Consider the following 20058-nt stretch of genomic DNA (forward strand, 5'->3'; position numbering starts at 1 on the left):
ACGGTAATCTGCGTAAGCCGAGGGTCACGAGCTCTAATTACGTGCTGAGGAACTGGGAATGACGTCTGAGCTGGGTCGCACCCGAGGATTTTATGAGCAGCTCTGACTTGGTTATCAGGTTCGTTCAAGAAAAGGTCCGACCTGAGAACGGTCTCCAAATCCGCTTTGTTAACCAGGTGGAAATGACGTGCAAAAGCGTGTGGGTCTGCGAAAAGAAAAGCGAAATTCCTATGGTTAATCAACCAAATTTAGTATACAGGTATAGAACTTGAAAATGCTGAGACCTAGATTATCTTGTATTTTGGATGTCCTACCTGGCTCCCCCTCTGCCGTTGGGCAATGAAAGCCGTCGTGCCACTCTCCCGACACTATGAGGAAATCTTGGTTCAACCCCTTATTGGAATCAGGAAGACACTGGATAAGACGAAACCTATCGTCCCTTGTCTTCATATAATATGTCTTACCCCTCAGGTGATGAAGGTTATAACACTAGTTCACATCGTGGTGAGTCAGTCTCAGCCCCATTTTCTCATTCAGGGTATCTACACACCCTAATATCCTAAATACATTCACGGCGCATTGAGTAGGGGCCAGGCGAAAATGCCTAAGGTAATTAAGGGTTACCGCCCTCATAGGGATTCTCATCCCTCCTTCTACGAAAGCAACTATCGGGATCACAACTTCACCTTCCCTCCTCCTAAGGTACCATTCACCCTCTTCACAATACTTCAAATTCACATTATTGGGTATTCCATAGTCAACCCTGAATTTGTTCATCATCTCATCGGACTCGACCAACTTCTTAAACTTACCCATTCCCCAAAGACAACTAAAAGTTCTAAACGAGAAAAAGAAGAGCGAAATCGAGAAAATTTGGGATCACTAGGAAAGGAAGACTTACAGAAATATGACGGAACCCTTCAAATAGTGTGCAAGTCGAGCCAGATTCAAATTATACGCGTCAGTAATTGTCAGCGCGAAAATGATGAAACCCTTGGGTTCAAACAGGTATTTATACTCCCCCTTAGGTTCCCCAAATGTAACTGTTTGCTCATAAAAGCAAAAGATCATGCCGTTGAAAGTGGGAAACGTGGTGCCGCCAAAATCTAATATGGGCGCCCATTAAGTCTTGAAACGCTAAAAACGCACATCGGGCAGTCAAGAAGCCGCCAGCATCAGTATAAACTGAAGTAAGGCCATTCGCCCAGTGGATCCGCATGTATCAAAACCCTCCTCCCCGTTCGAGGGAACGTGTAGCAGAGTTTTGAGGGGCTATTGTGAGGCCCACGGGCCTGATAGCCTCGGCCCATCATATAGCGGGCCCAAGGTCCATGCCGAGGAGCGCAAGCTATTTTTGAGGAAAAGGGGAGGAGAGCCTATTTTCCTAAATCCACGCCGATGATACCTTGTCCTCGGCCTGACAAAGGTGATTTTGGGGAGAGGCTAACCCCAAGGTAAGCGGTCACTATCGCATTTAATGCGCTCAACTAACCCCCCTGGCCGCATTAATGGGGAGGTAACCCCTTGGCAGGATAACGTTGGTTAGAGTGAGCCACTTGAGTGCCGATAAGGCCTTTGATGGGACGGACAACCAGAAGAAAAGCGAATAGACGATCAACAGATGGAAGCAGGAGATAGGAAGATGAAAACTATAAAAGAAAAGTTAGTAACGCCAAAGAGAGAGGGGGGAGAAAGAGAGAACATTAAGGCCTCCTCGGCCACAGGCCGAGGAGCATTCCCCCATTTGTAAGGAAACACTTAGCATTTGTTTATAAGAAAAAGTTTGTGCATGGTGATCGCCGGCTAGCACCTAAGCCTGTAAACCCACTCTCTATAAATTTATTGTTTGGGCTTATTGGGCTAAAAACCCATCACCCAGGGTTAATCAAAATCGAGTCCTTACAAGAAACTACCATTCTTTAAAAAACAAACAAAATTATATCCAAAAAAATAAACCATGCATTGGGCCAATGCATGTATGTTCAATGACCAATATCCCATAGCTAGGGTTGTCCAACCAAACCCGGTACCTAACTAACCCGCCCAACCCGACCAACTCGGCACGAAAACCGACTGACCTGATGTTGGTGACGGTCGGTAGCGAGTCTCCATCCCCAAAACTCGATACCAGCGGGTTGGATGATGGATTTAAGCACAAAAATCCGATCCCCAACCGAACGGACCGTATTTACACCAAAGAAGTAGCTGTTCTCCACCGATGGGTGTGCTTCGCCGGCGTTTTGGTCCGATTAGTCGAGATCTGGGCTTATCTCTGCAAGATCCACCGAGATCTCGTTGAGATCGGGCGAGATCTTGTCGAGATTTGTTGAGATCTCTTTGAGATCCAGCAAGATCTCGGCAAATTCGGCCCAATCTTGACCAAAATCTGGCATAGTTTCGAAAATCTGGCATTATTTCGAAAGTTTCAACTTTGACCGAGAACCGATCGGTATTCGATGAGTTCTGACCACCCGAACCGACTCTTTTCACTAGTCGGAGGCGGGTCTAGAAATTAGAGATCCGAACTGATCGGGTCGGTTTTGGGTTGGGCATAAACCCGACCCAGACCGACTCGTGGACAAGCCTACCCATAGCATCAAAAAATTTACTGCACTAGTTGACCCAGCTTAAAGGACCAAAATAAATGTCCTAGAAATGAGTGAGTTTCATACTCATAAAAGGACCCAATTGCCCATAGAGCACCAAAAACATTTTTTTTATATATCACTAGTTGCTAACCAGTGCGACAAACGGAAAAGCTACTAAAAATGAGATCAGCTCAATATATATATATATATATATATTGGATTCAAAACAAGTTACAAATTGTCAAGCTTTACAATTAGAATCATTTGCAAATTAGACTACAAAATTGGGTAAAAGAATTATTTGCATGTTACGAATTGTCCAGCTTTTTATTGGTAGCAAAATCACTTGCATGTTCAAATTTGGTCTTAATAGATCAAGTGCAAATCCTTCATCTTGATATTCCAGTATTAGGATCGATGATATGTTTTTCATAGGTAAGAATTAAGATAAATAACAATTACACATCCACATAACTCCACAAAAAAAAAAAAAAAAAAAAAACATTTATTGAAGAACCTCAATAATGTAAATTTTGCCAAACAAAACATCACATATAATGCATAAGCACATGTTTACATAGCTTTTGAATCATCCAAGTGCAGCAACATTAAAAGTAACCTTTGGGCTTCTGCCCTTTTTCAAGTGGATCCTAAACAAAGTCCTTTTTTCCTTCTCAGTTCTTTTCATCATTCTACAACATAAAAATCACAATCAACACTTATACATCTCATAAAATACATAAGCCTTTTTCCTTTTTTTTAGAAAAATTTTCCTTTACCCTCCTTCGTTTGACTACAGAAGTTAAAAATTATAATTTAAAACTAAAAAGTCAAAGTTTACTTCTTTATAGTATTTCACATAGAGTAGATACAAAACCAAGCTTTTAATTTATGCTAAGCACACAATTTTTAAAATTTACTCACATGAAAAGTCTAGGATTTATTAAAATAATAGTTAAATAAATAAATTCTTCTTTTTATAACAATTTGAACTTTTAGGATAAATGAGAAAATTTTAAGGTAAGTGATAATTTATCAAAATTGAACTCATTCTATTTTTCATTTTCTTAATATATAGCCATATATGTAACTTACAACTTTGCTACATCATTTATTTATTTTATTTTTTCAATTCCTCAATTGGCTACACTTGCAAAATTTTCTAATCATATATTATGCTTTCAGGATACTATTGGCTGGGCTGCAGGAATTGGGATGTTGGCAATAGCATTGTCAGTGTCACTAAATGTTCCTGATAGGAATCAAGAGGTACCGTAAGCAAGGTCCCCTCGGGAGCCCATTAACTACAGTGGCAAAGGCACTCCTGGCGGCCGCGAGGAAGTGGCGCGTGGCTGAATGCGGCAGTTATAATGTTTATCATGCAGATGTGCTCCATGCAGTGGGTCAACCTTAGACTCGGGACTTTGACCCATACAAATCAGCTGAGGTTTGTGTCTGTGAATCAGGGGCGGCGCCAAAGCAAATTCAGGGGGTTGAAGTGAACCCCCTGATTCAAAATAAAAAGTTATATATATATATATAACTTTTTTTTTTTTTTAGCTTAATACTTTAATTTATTTTTTAATTTTTTTTTTTGAGAAACTGAATAAAGAGTAAGTGTTTATGAATTGTAAGTGTAATTTTTTTTAAAAAAAATTATATTATATGTGTGTGAGTGTGTTTAATATTAATTGTGTACATTACTTTTTGTTATAATGTTACATATTTGTATAAATTATGATGTGTGTAGATGTTTATATGTACAATATAAATATAATATAACTTTATATAATTTAATAATTAAGAAATAGAGTTTTTTTTTATTTTTTATTTTTTATTTTACGTGTGTGTGTATTGTTATCATATTATAAAATTTTTTATAATAAAGTTAGTAAAATTCAAGAAAACAATTGTAAAGTTAATGATTGTTCAAGTATGACCACCGCACACCCTTGGTGCGATGGTCACTTCACAAGTATAAGTGTTTGTGGAGTGTAGGGGGTAAGGGCCGAGATTCAAGTCTCTAGGAGGGAGTTTCGCACACATATACACTTAGATTAGGCTAGAGTAGAATTTTTGTCTTGTATAAAAAAATGATTATTCAAGCATTTAATTGGTTAAGTAGACTTGTCTAAAAAAAAAAAAATTCGGTTAAGTAGACACGTAGTGTATAATTTATGTATAAATAAGTGTGATTGTGTATGTTAATAATTAATATGAAGCTAATGAGTTGAAATTAGTCATTTAGTCTAAAATATTTTTATGAAAACAAAGTCAAATAGATAATAACAACTGTATAAAGATAAAAATGTTAGACAAACTTAACAAAATAAAATGATCATACACTCATAACTACTCACATTAGCAATAAATATTCATAATGAATTGATGAATCCGAGAAGTTCACCAATGAGTCGCACAATGCCCTTTTCGCTTATATGTTAACCTGCACAAAGTAAAGGAGAAAACCTACCAAAGGGCGCCGGTGTGGTGCCGGCCAAATACCCTTCGAAAGTCAAGTCAGAAAGTGTTCTCACAACTCTAGAGTGCTAGAGAGGGTAAAATAATGCGTACCTTGGTTTGTGAGGGTATTGAGGCTTTTATAGTAGTAGAGAGTTGACATCTCTTTCTTGGTGCTGAAGTCATTTCCTTATAGGACTCTTCTTGTAGAATCCTAAACGTGATGGATAGATTTCCTCATTATAGGGAAGATCTTTACCAAATATATAAGATTTCCAGAGTCCAACTAGCGCAAGGACTCTGTTTAGGGCCTTATGAGAGTGGGCCCATATATCCCCACTAAGGGGTCCAACAGGCCCATGGCTTAACCAGCCCACCTTCCTTCGCTCCGTCCGTATCCGGTCCGTCCACACGAGATCCGTCCACTGGAGGCCCGTGCAAATGACGGGCTCGCCCATCCTGACGTCTGCGGGCAATATTCGGCCCGTTCAATCACCAAAGGCATCTTAGCGTGTATTCTCACCCTTTCATGAACTATCATGTAACATTCAAAATTTAAAAACTTGTAGAATAAAATTGTAAAACTTTATGTATTATTATTATTTTTTTCGATAATTCAATATATTCAAGTTCTTTTATTATTAAAATTTTGTAGTGACCTCCAAACAAAATTCCTAGAACGGCCACTGCTGTGAATTCAAATGGGCGCACTCATGCAATGCTCTGCAATGATACACATCCAAGACTAAAAAATGACAAAGCCTATCAAGATTGAATCTAGAAACTTTTAGTGGTCACAATCTGATAGGATATTTAACAAGTATTTGGTTTCTATGTTACCCCTATATTTTTATCTCTATCATCAACAATATTTTATATATGTTAGACTAGAGAAAACATCTGTACCTATATTTTATTATCCACTTACTTGGAAAGTCACTCAAAACACCATGGTACTATTGACAAACTTATTCCCACGCTGTTGATCCCTGGGCTTGGCTTGAAGTCTTGAACTTGTCATGATTAACATTCAATTAGGAAAGTTGATTGTTAATAATTGTTTGGCCCATTCATGATAGACTCCTAACAAATTTTTTTTGTGTGTGTGCGCGTGCGTGTGTGAGAAATAGTTTAAGATTTTAATTGTGTTAAATTTTTATTGGCTCAATATTTGGGGCCTTTTTGAAGATGGTAAAAGAATGCAAAAGCCTCATATTTTATTTCTTTTTCAAAACTCAATCCATTCTACAATTTTGGGCCTTTTGTTTATTTAATTGGGGTCTTAAAACTTTTAAAAAATTATTGGAACAAGTGTGGGCTTAAGGCCTAGGACTTGAACTGACTATGAGGAAGTCTAGACTCACATGTAAAGGAGAGTTAAAAAAATATATTTATTGATAAAATGATTAAATGCTCATATGGTATTGCTTATTTTGGCACTATACTTAGAATTGGTGGTTCATGTTTTTGCTTTCTAATTTTCTTTAAGAGAGGATTTGTCTTATAAGCAAGTTACAAATTGCAGATGTTTGGACAAAGCAATGATTATTGACAACCTCGATGCCATGAGAACAATCCGAGATCCTTGGAGGCTATGCTCTTTAAATCAAGTGGAAGAAGTGAAGCTTGTTCTACGCCTTTTCCCCATATGGTTGAGTTGCTTAATGTTATCTGGCATAACTGTGCTACAGAGGATAGGCATTGGTCTATTTCTCTCAATATTTGTCATGGTTGTGTCTGCTCTAGTAGAGGCTAAAAGGATCAATATTGCAAAAGAGTATAACCTATTGGACCACCCTAAAGCAATAGTACCAATGAAAGTGTGGTGGCTACTACCGCAATATATAATTGCTGGTTTGGCTGATATATTCACATTTGTTGGGCTCCAAGAACTGTTTTATGCTCAAATGCCAGAGGCAATGAGAAGCTTAGGAGCAGCACTATACCTTAGTGTTACAGGAGTTGGAAATTTCATTAGCAGTGCAATTATTTCTATGGTTCAAGCAATCAGTTCAAGGAATGGTGAAGAATGGCTTGGTGACAATATCAATCGTGCGCATCTGGATTACTTTTATTGGGTGCTGGCTGGGTTAAGTTCTTTGAATTTTTGTGTTTATGTATGGATTGCTAAGTGTTTTGTGTACAAAAAAGTTGAAGAAGATGATGTTCCAGGAGAAAAGGAGTTGGGAGCCATCAATGGGTACGTGGATGGGGAGATAATATGAGAGTACCTCATGGCCATGTAGGGCATAACGAATATCTTTGAATGTTGATGTTGGATATCCAATTCCAAACCAACTACTATCACTTTAAAATGCATGTTTTATGTTAATGTAGTAATAGGTTTATGTTGATCTCGTTTATCAAAAAAGAAAAGAGGTTTATGTTTTAATCTCTCCCCATCTTTAATGCTTTCTAGTTACCATTGATAGTTAACTTTATTTTGGGGTGTTTCAAAGTATGAATGAAAAAAAAGCAATGAACAAAATATTAATACTTTTTAGAGAAAATTACTATTTTGATACCTAACATTTTAAATGTGTTAATTTAGTCCTTTATATTTTGTTACCATGCTAAAATAATCTCTACCGTTAATTGAGCACATAATAAGTCATTTATCTGTTGACGAACCAATATTGAAGAGTCTAGACTAGGATGAGAAGTCACTACTCTGACTTAATTAAGTGAGGTGATTCATAACTTGACCCTAGCATCACTTAGCACACTAGTAGCGTAAGTAGTAGGAAGTAATTGTACTTAACTCAAATTAGTGTCAAATCATCACTTAAAAGTTTAAACTAGGATCTATCCCATACTAAGACAATAACTATAAAGCCACAATTCGGGATAGTATAGAAAAGAAATCTACTATGAGAATACTTTTTTTTTTTAATAGAAATAAATAATTTTTATTGAAGCGCATCTATAAATTCATATTGATTGTGCGTGCTTTTGTGAATGTACTTGTTTATGATATGGTTTTATTTATAAAAATGCTAAAATTTTTAATGAAATATTAAATACACTTTAACTTGTTATATACGTACTTTTTGAAAAAAAAAAAAAAACAAAAATCATGAACTATCATGTTTTATGTTACATGACACTAAATTATGATAAGTTGTCAGGGTATCTTTTATTTTATCAACAAAAAAAAGAAAAAAAAAAGAAAAGAAATTTCCCTTTTTTGTGATTCAGAAACTACCATTCTTTAAAAAACAAACAAAATTATATCCAAAAAAATAAACAACCATGCATTGGGCCAATGCATGTATGTTCAATGACCAATATCCCATAGCATCAAAAAATTTAATGCACTAGTTGACCCGGCTTAAAGGACCAAAATAAATGTCCTAAAAATGAGTGAGTTTCATACATATAAAAGGACCCAATTGCCCATAGAGCACCAAAAACATTTTTGTAATATATTATTAGTCGCTAACCCGTGCGAGGCACGGGAAAGTTGCTAAAAATGAGATCAACTCAAAAAAAAAAAAAAAAAAAATATATATATATATATATATATATCTATATATTGGATCCAAAGAAAGTTATAAATTGTCACGCCATACAATTAGAATCATTTGCAAATTAGACTACAAAATTGGGTAAAAGAATCAATTGCATGTTACGAATTGTCCAGCTTTTTATTGGTAGCAAAATAACTTGCATGTTTGAATTTGGTCTTAATAGATCAAGTGCAAATCCTTCATCTAGATATTCCAGTATCAGGATAGATGATATGTTTTTGATAGGTAAGAATTAAGATAAATAAGAATTACACATACACATAACTCTATAAAAAAAAAATTCATTTATTGAAGAACCTCAAAAATGTAAATTTTGCCAAACAAAACATCACATATAATGCATAAGCACATGTGTACATAGTTTTTGAATCATCCAAGTGCAGCAACATTAGAAGCAACCTTTAGGCTTCTGCCCTTTTTCAAGTGGATCCTAAACAAAGTCCTTTTTTCCTTCTCAGTTCTTTTCATCATTCTACAACATAAAAATCACAATCAACACATATACATCTCATAAAATCCATAAGCCTTTTTCCCTTTTTTTAGAAAAATTTTGCTTCACCCTCCTTAGTTTGACTACAGAAGTTAAAAATTATAATTTAAAACTAAAATGTCAAAGTTTACTTCTTTATAGTGTTTCACATAGAGTAGATACAAAACCAAGCTTTTAATAAGAGTTCAAGTTATTTTGGAAGGTGACAATCTTACCAAGTCCGTGGCGGACCTAAAAGATGATAGCGTCTTCCTTGCCCAGCCTGTTGTGGACCAACTCGTCATCCCTTTGACTCTGTCGGCAAACCCTCACGCTGAAGACCCTAAATGCCGAAGACCCTTCCGCTCCAGGCGTCCAAGCCCTTTTTCCAAAGGGTGATGAAAAGCCTTAAGACCCCCTGGCTTCATGAATTTAAGCTTTTTTCTTTCTTTATTGTAAATGTAAGCTAATTTCAGACAACATTTGACGCCCGCTCCTTTATTTGTAGTATTTTACGCTCGTTACTTTTTATCTGGCATATGTGTCTATCCTTGGCATTTGTATGTATGTTAGGATACATTCGTACTTGGTAATTTAAGGTGCATCCATCCACTTAAGGTGTCTTTTAGACACGTTTTCTTTAACGGTTTCAAACCATCTTCTTCTTTGAATGCGTCCTTTTTGTGGACTGGTGGATTTGTTCACAAATCCATCCATTTGTGGATAATGGTGTCAGCTTGCTTTTACTTGATGGACTCGTCCACTTGCAGAACAAGTCATACATTCGTCCACTTTATGGATAAGCTCATTCATTTTTGAGGGGTCGTCCGTTTTGTGGACTTAGGCATGTCTACTTCGTAGACTTGGTAATATGCCTATCCACTTTGTGAACTTAGGCTGATTTGCTTTGTAGACTTTGGTCAAGTTTGTGGATTTATATTAAACTCGTCTACTTTGTAGACCTGGCAATAGGCCTATCCACTTTGTGGAATTACGCTTGTCTACTTTGTAGACTTGGTAATAAATTTGTCCACTTTGTGGACTTAGCAGTAGACTCAATGATAAACTTGTACACTTTGTGGACTTAATAATTTTTCATTCACTTAGGGTGAGGTCGTCCACTTTGGACTCATCAATGTCGTCCACTTTATGGATTTAATAGAGTCGTCCACTTTGTGGACTTAATAAGGTCGTCCAGCTTGTGGACTTAATAACACATGGTTGTCCACTTTGTGTCCATTTTATGGACTTCATAATTTTTTCATCCTCCTGGGTGAAATTGTCCATCTTGTGGACTTAATATTAGAGTCGTCTACTTTGTAGACTTGGATTCCTCCACTTTGTGGACTTGTAGAGGTGACTAAGTGTTGTTACCTCGTCGCCTTATGAGTCGTCCACTTGGGGTCGTGGACTAATTGAGATAACTAAATTTTGGTGCCTCGTCACCTTTTTGGTCGTCTACTTGTAGGCGACTTAGTTTGGTGATCATCTACCCATAGTCGACTTTGATCATGCGTCTACCTGTAGGTGACTTAGCGTAGTGACCGTCCACCTGTAGGTGACTTTGGCCATGCGTCTACCCGTAGGTAACTTAGCGTAGTGACTATTCATCCGTAGGCGACTTTGGCCACGCGTCTACCCATAGGTTGCTTAGCGTAGTGACCGTCCATTTGTAGGCAACTTTGGCCATGCGTCTACCTGTAGGTGACTTAGCGTAGTGACCGTTCACCCGCAGGCGACTTTGGCCATGTCTAAATAAACTCCTCTTATTATAATAAACCATGCATTGATAGAAAAGGTAGTTCTTAAAAAGAAAACAAAGACTTGCCCTTTGGGCTTTAAAAAAGTTATTGTAGCAAAAACTAAAATAGAAAAACTGAAGAATATAGCTAAAATTCACTAAGGTAAACTAACAATAAAGGGGTGCTGCTCTTTATGCCATCCTTTTTACTGGTAGTACTTCCGTAGGTGCTTGGTGTTCAACGAGTGGTGTAGCTTTTGTTTGTCCAATGTCTCCAGTTTTTGCCATTTTTCGCCCTCTGTCCTGTCGCGTATCCTTCTGCCTTCCTCTCTTCTCTCGAGTCAGAAGCGCGTCTTTAGCATTCATGTGCTTGGTTGCCCAGTAAAGCACGTCCGACGTAGTCTTTGGGTCATTCTTGTATAGTGAAAATAGGAACTTACCCTTCCGGAGCCCATTTGTGAAAGCAGCTACAAGTATCTTGTCATCAACTTCATCAATTGAAAGCGCCTCTTTGTTAAAGTGTGCTATGTAAGACCTTAGCGTCTCATTTTCCCCCTGCTTGATGCTTATCAAGCATGTTGTAGACTTCTTATACCAATGTCCCCCGATGAAGTGCGAAGCAAACTAGACGCTTAGCTTCTTGAAAGTATTGATGGAGTTAGGCGTTAGCCTGCTAAACCATATTCTTGAGGGACCCTTCAGCGTAGTGGGAAAAGCTTTGCACATGCTCTCGTCAGGTACCCCCTGAAGGTGCATCAGGGTCTTGAAGGACTCCAAATGATCTAGAGGGTCTTTGTTTCCGTCGTAGTTTTCCACTTGCGGCATACGGAACTTTGGTGGAAGGGGGAAGGAGTTAACGGAGGTGGTGAAAGGCAAATCGATTCGGTGGACCAAATCGTCGAGGTCGCTGGATACCCGTCCTTTAAGGGCATTCATCATAAGGTCCATCCTTTCCTTCATCATCTGCATCTCTACGACCATGTAAGGGGGTGTTGTATCTAAGCCGAAGGGACGGTTGGTATCCTGTCGTTCTTGTTGGCCTGGGGCGTTGTTGCCTTCAAGTCCCTCTTGGTTCCTTCTTTCTGCGTTGGTTCCTTCTTAATCATCTCTTTGATTATTCGGTGTTGCATTCTTCTGGCGCAACTGTTCTTCCAGGTCGTGGTTTTGTTTGGTGAGGCATTCCACGGCAATGGCGAGAGTTTGAACTTGTCTCTTGAAGGCGGTCGTGGGTGGTTCCTCTTCTCGAACGTCGTTAGTGATTGCCATCGAGCGAGTGAGCACCATGTAACTCTTTTGTCTAGGAAACTATAGTATAGCTTGTGGATCGCAACAAAACGTTTCCCACAAACGGTGCTAACTGATGATGCTGAAAAAATCACCAGTGAGCCACACAATACTCGTATACTCGAAGCGTCACTTGCACAAAGAAAAGAGAGGACCTAACAGAGAGCACCGGTGTGGTGTCGGCCAAATATCCTCTGAAGATCAAGTTAGAACTTCTTACCACTCTAGAGTGCTAGAGAGGGATCAATTATGTGTATCTTGGTTTGTGAGGGTATTGGGGCTTTTATATTAGTAGAGGGTTGACCTTTCTTTCTTAGGCTAGAAGTCTTTTCCTTATAGGAATCCTCATGAGCGTATATTGCAGAATCCTTTCCTTGTAGGAGACTAACACTAAGCGTGTGATACAAAACATTTCCTTATATACTCATGCGTGATGGCCAAGTTACATTGGAGCCGTCAGCTTTAGGGTCGTCAGCTTTGTCTACTCCCTCGTCAGGGTCGTTAGCTTCGCCTACTACCTCGTTAGGGTCGTTAGCTTCGCCTACTCCCTCGTCGGGGTCATTAGCTTCGCCTACTACCTCGTTAGGGTCGTTAGCTTTGCCTATTCCCTCGTCAAGGTCGTCAGCTTCGCCTACTACCTCGTTAGGGTCGTCAGCTTCGCCTACTCCTTTCAGCTTAGTAGTGTCAGCTTTCCATTTATGACAAGTGAGGCCGACGGGTCTATTTTGAACGTTACTTCATGATACTATATTTATGAGTATTCACATTCACAATTTCACCCTTATCAAGTAGTAACGTTAGGGTCGCCAGCTTCGCCTACTCCCTTCAGCTTTATTAGCATCGGCTACCCATCTTCATTACCTAAGGTCAACTCGTCGGCTATGCGGTGAGCTTCGTGGACTCCCTAACATTGTCACTTACTAATGGATCCCGACGGAGGTTTGCTTACCTTCTTCAGCTTGTTCCCATCAGCTTCCTCTTATGCTTACTGCCTTCAGCTTATTGCCTTCGGTTTAATGTCTTCAGCTTACTCTTCTGCTTACTGCCTTCAGCTTATTGTCTTCAGCTTACTGCCTTCAGCTTATTGTCTTCAGCTTAGAGACTGACGGCTTCATCTTGCGTGATGTCTTCAATATGCATAATAGAGCTGACGAGTCTTTGGAGATCAACAACTTCTTTTATTTTTCTAATTAAAAATTCCCCTTATCAGAAGTAGTAGAGCGATTTGCATTCCTAGGCTATCTCCACCGTGGCTAAGAATGTCAACACTTGGGTTCGCATATCTTGTTTCTTCCGTTTCTCTGGAGCCTTTGTTGCTGATTCCTTTTGTTTGGTCGGTTCAAGACAATCCTTTTTTTCTTCTATCATTTATTTTATTGTAAGTTACACTTGAGCTTATAACAAATAAACTACTAAGCAAGGAATATGATTTTTTTTTTATATATATTTAATTTCAATTAAAATGGAGATAATTTGTCAAGCACCTTACAGTCAACTAGTCGGTTGGAAATTCAAAAAGAAAAAAAAAAAAGAATGAAAAAGAATTACTGTATGTATTTTGAGGAATTATTTTTTCCCAAAATCTTAGGAGGGGCCGGGGAGTAAATTTTAAGAATATTTATAATTCAAATGCATTTGTTAATGGAAATTTTAAAAACTCAAGCCCTGCTCAAGCTTCACCTTATTTCATTTTTTATTCTCAATAATAAATATTATTATTCCTTTATAGTCTACGTTTGACAGTAAACGACCCCTTAAGTTTCGCGTTAGTCCATTTTCTATTCTTAATAATAAAAATTACTATTCATTTTGTGGTCTTTATTTAGTGTATCAAACATGTCATATTACTATTTTATTTTTTCAACCATTTTCCCCCTTCTGTGTTGTACCAAAGTGTCATATTACTATTTCTTCAATCGTTTTCACCCTTCATTGTTATTTAGAAGCTAGCGTGCATTTGGATAATGCACGTCAGTGTGGTCAATGACTCCAAGAGCATTTCATCATTTCATGCATAAAAAAGGACCCAATTGTCCAGAGAGCAACATCGAACATTTTCTTATAGCAATTAGTCATGACTTATAACAGCCATAAAGATGACAAGAATGTCAACTCTGCACAACAAAAGCCCTCCAAGAAGGGTGGTTGGAAAGTTGCCATATTCCTCTTATGTAAGAACACTTCCTCTCTAATTGTGCTTTATGTTCATCTTTCAACTCTTTTAATTTTCACTTTCTTTTGCTTGCAGTCATTGCAGTAGTAGAGCGATTTTCGTTCTTTGGCTTGTCTGCAAACCTCGTCACATACCTCACAAATGAACTTCATCAGCCTACATCCACAACGGCTAAGAATGTAAACATTTGGACTAGCGTATCCAATATCGTCCCGTTGTTTTCAGCCTCTGTAGCCGACTCCTTCTTGGGAAGGTTCAAAACAATTGTTTTGGCTTGTGTCATTTATCTTGTGGTAAGTCATATGCAAGTATTTAATAAATACAATATTAAATGTGTTGTGTCCGCAATGATATTTCCATTAAGGTCTCGGTAGTATACTTGTTATTATTTATTGTCACTACAAAAAAGGGGTTTATAGTAGCATTTCAAACCAGGCCTATACTATGCAGTAATAGGGCTGCGGGTCTATAGGCTATAGACCCGCTTTAAACTGCACTTACAACCATGGACCTATAGCCACGTTTTTAAAAATGCGGCTATAGGTTTTTTTTTTGAAAAAATTTCTGGGTTCCCCCCATAAAATTATTCCTGAAGTACAGTCTAAAAGTAGAAGATTTACTGTTTCTTTTCTATCTCCACCCTTCTATTACCATTTTGTATAACAATGGTCTTATTAGATCGAAAGCTTTGGACTGAATTAATGTCGCCACACACACACACACACATATATATACATATATATAAATTGCATGGATTCCCCTGAAAACTTTCCTTGATACCAAATATTTGCAATTTGTGGTGTGTCTGTGCTGTCTGATTTCTGAATTGTCTAATTTAAAATTAAACTTATTTTAATGAGTTGGGGATTCCCTTTTTGAACACAAACATTTTCAAAGATATGCCCAATTTTCAATCTGTCATATATCCCCCCCCCCCCCCTTTTTTTTTTTTTTCTATTTTTATATAAAATTATATGTTATTATTATTATTATTGTATGGTTTTGCTTTGAGTTCTTGATAATTGTAAAGTTTCATGTTCTGGTATAAGATGCTAAGCCAGGGACTAGAAGTAAATGAATGGGAGGTTCTGCATACATACTTTAAATCTTTGAAAGCCATGAAAGATATACATTTTTAAATTTATTGCTGTTTTTGGCTTTTTTTTTTTTGGGGGGGGGGGGGGAGTGGTTGTCAAGAAATTATGTATTAAGTCTATATCTATGTGTTAAATGAGCTGCGGGGATTTTGTATGTGAACAATGCATATATCTGTATCCTTGTCTTAGATGTGTCTGCACAAATATTGTACTTGTACATAATGTAGAATGTCTCTGTGGATGGTAATGTTGCATAAAAATTATGTCCTAATTTATTCGACAAAATAGAAAATGATTCCTGAAGTACAGTCTAAAAGTAGAAGATTTACTGTTTCTTTTCTATCTCCACCCTTCTACTACCATTTTGTATAACAATGGTCTTATTAGATCGAAACCTTTGGACTGAATTAATGTTGCCACACACACACACACACACACACATATATATATAAATTGCATGGATTCCCTGAAAACTTTCCTTGATACCAAATATTTGCAATTTGTGGTGTGTCTGGGCTGTGTCTGATTTCTGAATTGTCTAATTTAAAATTAAACTTATGTTAATGAGTTGGGGATTCCCTTTTTGAACAATGCATATATCTGTATCCTTGTCTTAGATGTGTCTGCACAAATATTGTACTTGTACATAATGTAGAATGTCTCTGTGGATGGTAATGTCGTATAAAAATTATGTCCTAATTTATTCGACAAAATAGAAAATGATTCCTGAAGTACAGTCTAAAAGTAGAAGATTTACTGTTTCTTTTCTATCTCCACCCTTCTACTACCATTTGTATAACAATGGTCTTATTATATCGAAACCTTTGGACTGAATTAATGTTGCCACACACACACACACACACACACACACACACACACACACATATATATATAAATTGCATGGATTCCCCTGAAAACTTTCCTTGATACCAAATATTTGCAATTTGTGGTGTGTCTGGGCTGTGTCTGATTTCTGAATTGTCTAATTTAAAATTAAGCTTATGTTAATGAGTTGGGGATTCCCTTTTTGAACACAAACATTTTCAAAGATATGCCCAATTTTCAATCTGTCATATATCCTCCCCCCCCCCCCCCCCTTTTTCTATTTTATATAAATTTATATGTTATTATTATTATTATTATTATTTTTCCATGTTCTTGCTTTATAAACCCATGTATTGAATTCATTTCAGGATATGGCCTGTGACACATTCTTGAAAATTGTTCAGAAGTGCAAGCGGAAGTTTGTAATTGTACAGGTAACATTTGCTTTAGAATTTTCTAATTTCAGTTGGTGTTCAAAGCCTTGTATATTTCTGGTACGGTGACCCATGAGTTTCTATTTGGCAATGTGCACCCCCCATGCGCTTGCACAAAGGAGAAGGGGGGGGATGTGGAAACTTACTACACGTTGATGATATGTGTCTCTTATTTGCAGGTTGGAGAGAATGAACCATTTGTGTCTGAACTTCTAACAGGCCTTCCGACAACCATAGCTGATCTTGAGCCACACCAGATTCATACATTCTATGAATCTGTATGTATTTTATATGTCCTTACTAAATCTGTTAACAGAGGATTTATGCTAGATTTTACTGTTTCTTTTTATTTTTTATTTTCAGGTTGGTCACATGATACAAGCGGAATCTGATCCCCAGAAGCGGGATGAATACCTTCAGAGGTTGATGGAGCTCCCAAATCAGGTTTGTTTTGATTTGGAATTTGCTTGTCCAACTCTCTCTCTTTCGCGCGCGTGCGCGCGCACACACACACACACACACTCAAAAAACTAGATGTCTTCCTAGCTTGTGGCTTAAGCTATTGCACACCATTTCTTTTGATGCAGAAATGGGTTGAGATCATAGGGAAGGCGCGTCAAAGTGTTGATTTCCTGAAGGATCAAGACGTAATCCGGACTGTGCTTAATATATTGCAGGTGTTGCTTTCTAATCAACCTTGAAACTTCCATTAGATCTATTTGATTGTTGCTGTATGTAAGATACACATATAAACTAATCTATGAAGTTTTTTTAATGGCTTTAAGAGGCTCATTGGTGCTTCAGATTAAATTTTAGTAATGGCAATTCCACTCTTTCGATTGGGCCCTGCCCCTAGCTGATCGGAATGTTTGGAGAAGTCTTAATCAGGGAATGGCAGGTATACAGCTTGAGAGTAAAGCCTGTCTTGGTTATGGGACAAGGGAACGGTTAAGGGGGTGCATCTGAAACATACTAAATTGACACTGGTTTTAAAATCTCTGTTCAAACCCTTGTGTGCATGTGTGAGATTGGGCTAGTTTTATTGTGCAAAATTTTATTTGATTCAGTCATGTATGAGTTTCTTGTGGAACCAGTATGGGGTCCACACCCCCCCCCCCCCCCCCCCCCCCCCCCAGTAGTTTTTGGTTTTCTTTATTTTATAACGTCAGTGTCAACCTGAAGAGGTTTGTCTTGCTGGCCTCATGCGATCCATGAGGTGTGTGTGTAATGGGGGAACTACACTTGCCTGGGGGATAAGTCAAGGCCCTCTTGAGAGTCCTGGACACCAATGTTAACCAAAAAAAAAAAAATCAATGAGAAGTGTGGTTTCTGTTGTGGTCTTTGGAAATTGTGGAATAGAAAGTTATGTTTGAGTGTTGTTTCTACTAGTCTTGGCTTTTTAGGTATGGACAAGGTGAGGATTGGTGGGTATACCAGGTGGCTTGGTTGTGGGTAATATTAAGTGGGTTTTGAAATGATGCGCCACCTCTGGTATGCGGTTGTAAACTCTAAATGCTGTGAGAAGTGGCATGTTCTCCTTGCTGTATTACAGTAATGCACAATCGGACTCCTGTGTCCATGATGGGGTAACTTTTCTTGCAGAAATCTTCCCATCATTCTCGAAGTATTATTTTGTCTTCTTCTAATGCCATGTTTCATTCTTTGACTTTTGAGGTTTAACCTGTTTTTCCTCACGTACTGGTTTGTTTAATTGTTGGTAAGTTCATTGTCTGATGGATGATGTCTTATTTCATACTTTTCAAATTTCAAATGCACCTATATGACCCTTTTTAAGATGCATCTTAGAAACTGTGAATTTATACACGACCTTATTGAGAAAAATATATTGTACTAATTTTTGTTGCAAATTACCTCGTTATTGTGTCTATTAAGAGCCTTCTCTGAAGAACTTTTCGTGTTGAAGAGCCTTCTCTGAAGAACTTTTCGTGTCCACTCAACTGTGTGTTTAATTTGTTACTGTGGCGTTTGTCTGTCAGATTTTTTTGTTTGTTAAAGTGCCTCTTGTGGAGTGTGTTTTGAAGAAGTCATTGTTGCTTTGCAGACAAATACTAGCGTTGCCAATTCACTTGGAACATATTTTTTATCTCAAATTTCTCTGATCTTTTTGGACATGCTTAACGTTTACAGGTATAGTTATCTACATTTATGTTTATAAAAGTTAGTTTTATTGCTGGTATTATCTAACGAGTGTTTAAATATTTGTAACAGAATGTACAGTGAGCTTATATCAAGTAGCATTGCAGAAGGAGGGCCCTTTGCATCTAAAACATCCTATGTGAAACTTTTACGGTAACATTTATGTCGATTCTCCTTTAGTTTGCTATGTAAGGCACATATCTTGTTTATCTTATCTTCAATATGATCCATGAATCAGGTCGGTTAAAAGAGAGACTCTTAAGCTCATTGAGACATTCTTGGACAAGGCAGAAGATCAACCACAAATTGGAAAACAATTTGTGCCCCCGATGATGGATCCTGTTCTTGGTGACTATGCTAGGAACTTGCCTGATGCTAGGGAATCAGAAGTTCTCTCACTTTTTGCCACAATAATAAATAAGTACGCAATCTTCTTCTCATGGTGTTGATTATGCAACTTTCCTTGTATTTTGTTTTTTTAGATAACTTTTCTTGTATTTTGTTAGGGAGAAGCAAATGTGTTTCACTTGCAAATGACAATTTACTTGACTACAATTAATGATGGCATATATGCACTATTTTGATTTGGAAAAATAAAACTTTTTGTATATTAACACTCCCCCTTCCAATAGAATTTGGAGTTAGAGATATTGGTGTACATGTTCAGAGAATAGCGTAATTCTTAATTCTGTTTTACATTCAAATTTCCTTTTCCTATTTTAAGCCTTATGTCAACTGAACTTCAGCACCGAGGATTTCTGTGTTTTATTTCTTGTTCTAGATCTTCTGATCTTCTTGTTATAGGGATAAATTGACATTCCATCACCCTTCCAATATTTTCACTTTATTCTGATCCCTTGTTGCCTTACTGGGAGGTAGAGATCTTTTCTTTCCTTAATGTTTCATTCTCCCCATCCTTCATATGTAGGTATAAAGCTGCAATGATTGATGATGTGCCTCGCATATTTGAAGCAGTTTTCCAATGCACATTGGAGGTCAGGATTTAGCTAATATATTTTCTTGTTTTATATATCTTTTGTGGGGCTCTTTTAGAGCTTGGTGTTGATTGCACTTTTCAACATAGACCAAGATGTCCAACCAGTGTATGTGGTAATTACTTTGCTACATAAACTGGTTGAACATCTTGAACTGTATTTAAAAAAAAGCTGTAAAATGTTGTAAGTTCTCTCATGTAACATTCTGATATTGGTTTTTCTCACCATTTTGTTTTTATATCAGTTATTTATTTATTTATATATTTTAGAGTATATGCAACCTTAATATTAAATGTCTTACCAAC

The 20058-nt window shown here is 37.5% G+C and overlaps 1 protein-coding gene across 1 annotated transcript in view; it reads left to right on the forward strand.

The window, feature by feature from the left end:
• The window catches only part of LOC111985143 (protein EXPORTIN 1A), a gene marked incomplete in the record, with an annotated part of 30212 nt that overhangs the window by 7671 nt on the left and 2483 nt on the right, over positions 1 to 20058 (forward strand). Inside the window, 8 exon segments of the mRNA XM_065779500.1 lie at positions 16536 to 16601; positions 16781 to 16879; positions 16965 to 17045; positions 17189 to 17278; positions 18664 to 18749; positions 18831 to 18911; positions 18997 to 19179; positions 19687 to 19753. Of these exon segments, the coding sequence (XP_065635572.1) occupies positions 16536 to 16601; positions 16781 to 16879; positions 16965 to 17045; positions 17189 to 17278; positions 18664 to 18749; positions 18831 to 18911; positions 18997 to 19179; positions 19687 to 19753 (753 nt within the window).

This window comes from Quercus suber, unplaced genomic scaffold (assembly GCF_002906115.3).
Source record: "Quercus suber isolate HL8 unplaced genomic scaffold, Cork oak 2.0 scaffold_13, whole genome shotgun sequence".
Lineage (NCBI taxonomy): Eukaryota > Viridiplantae > Streptophyta > Magnoliopsida > Fagales > Fagaceae > Quercus > Quercus suber.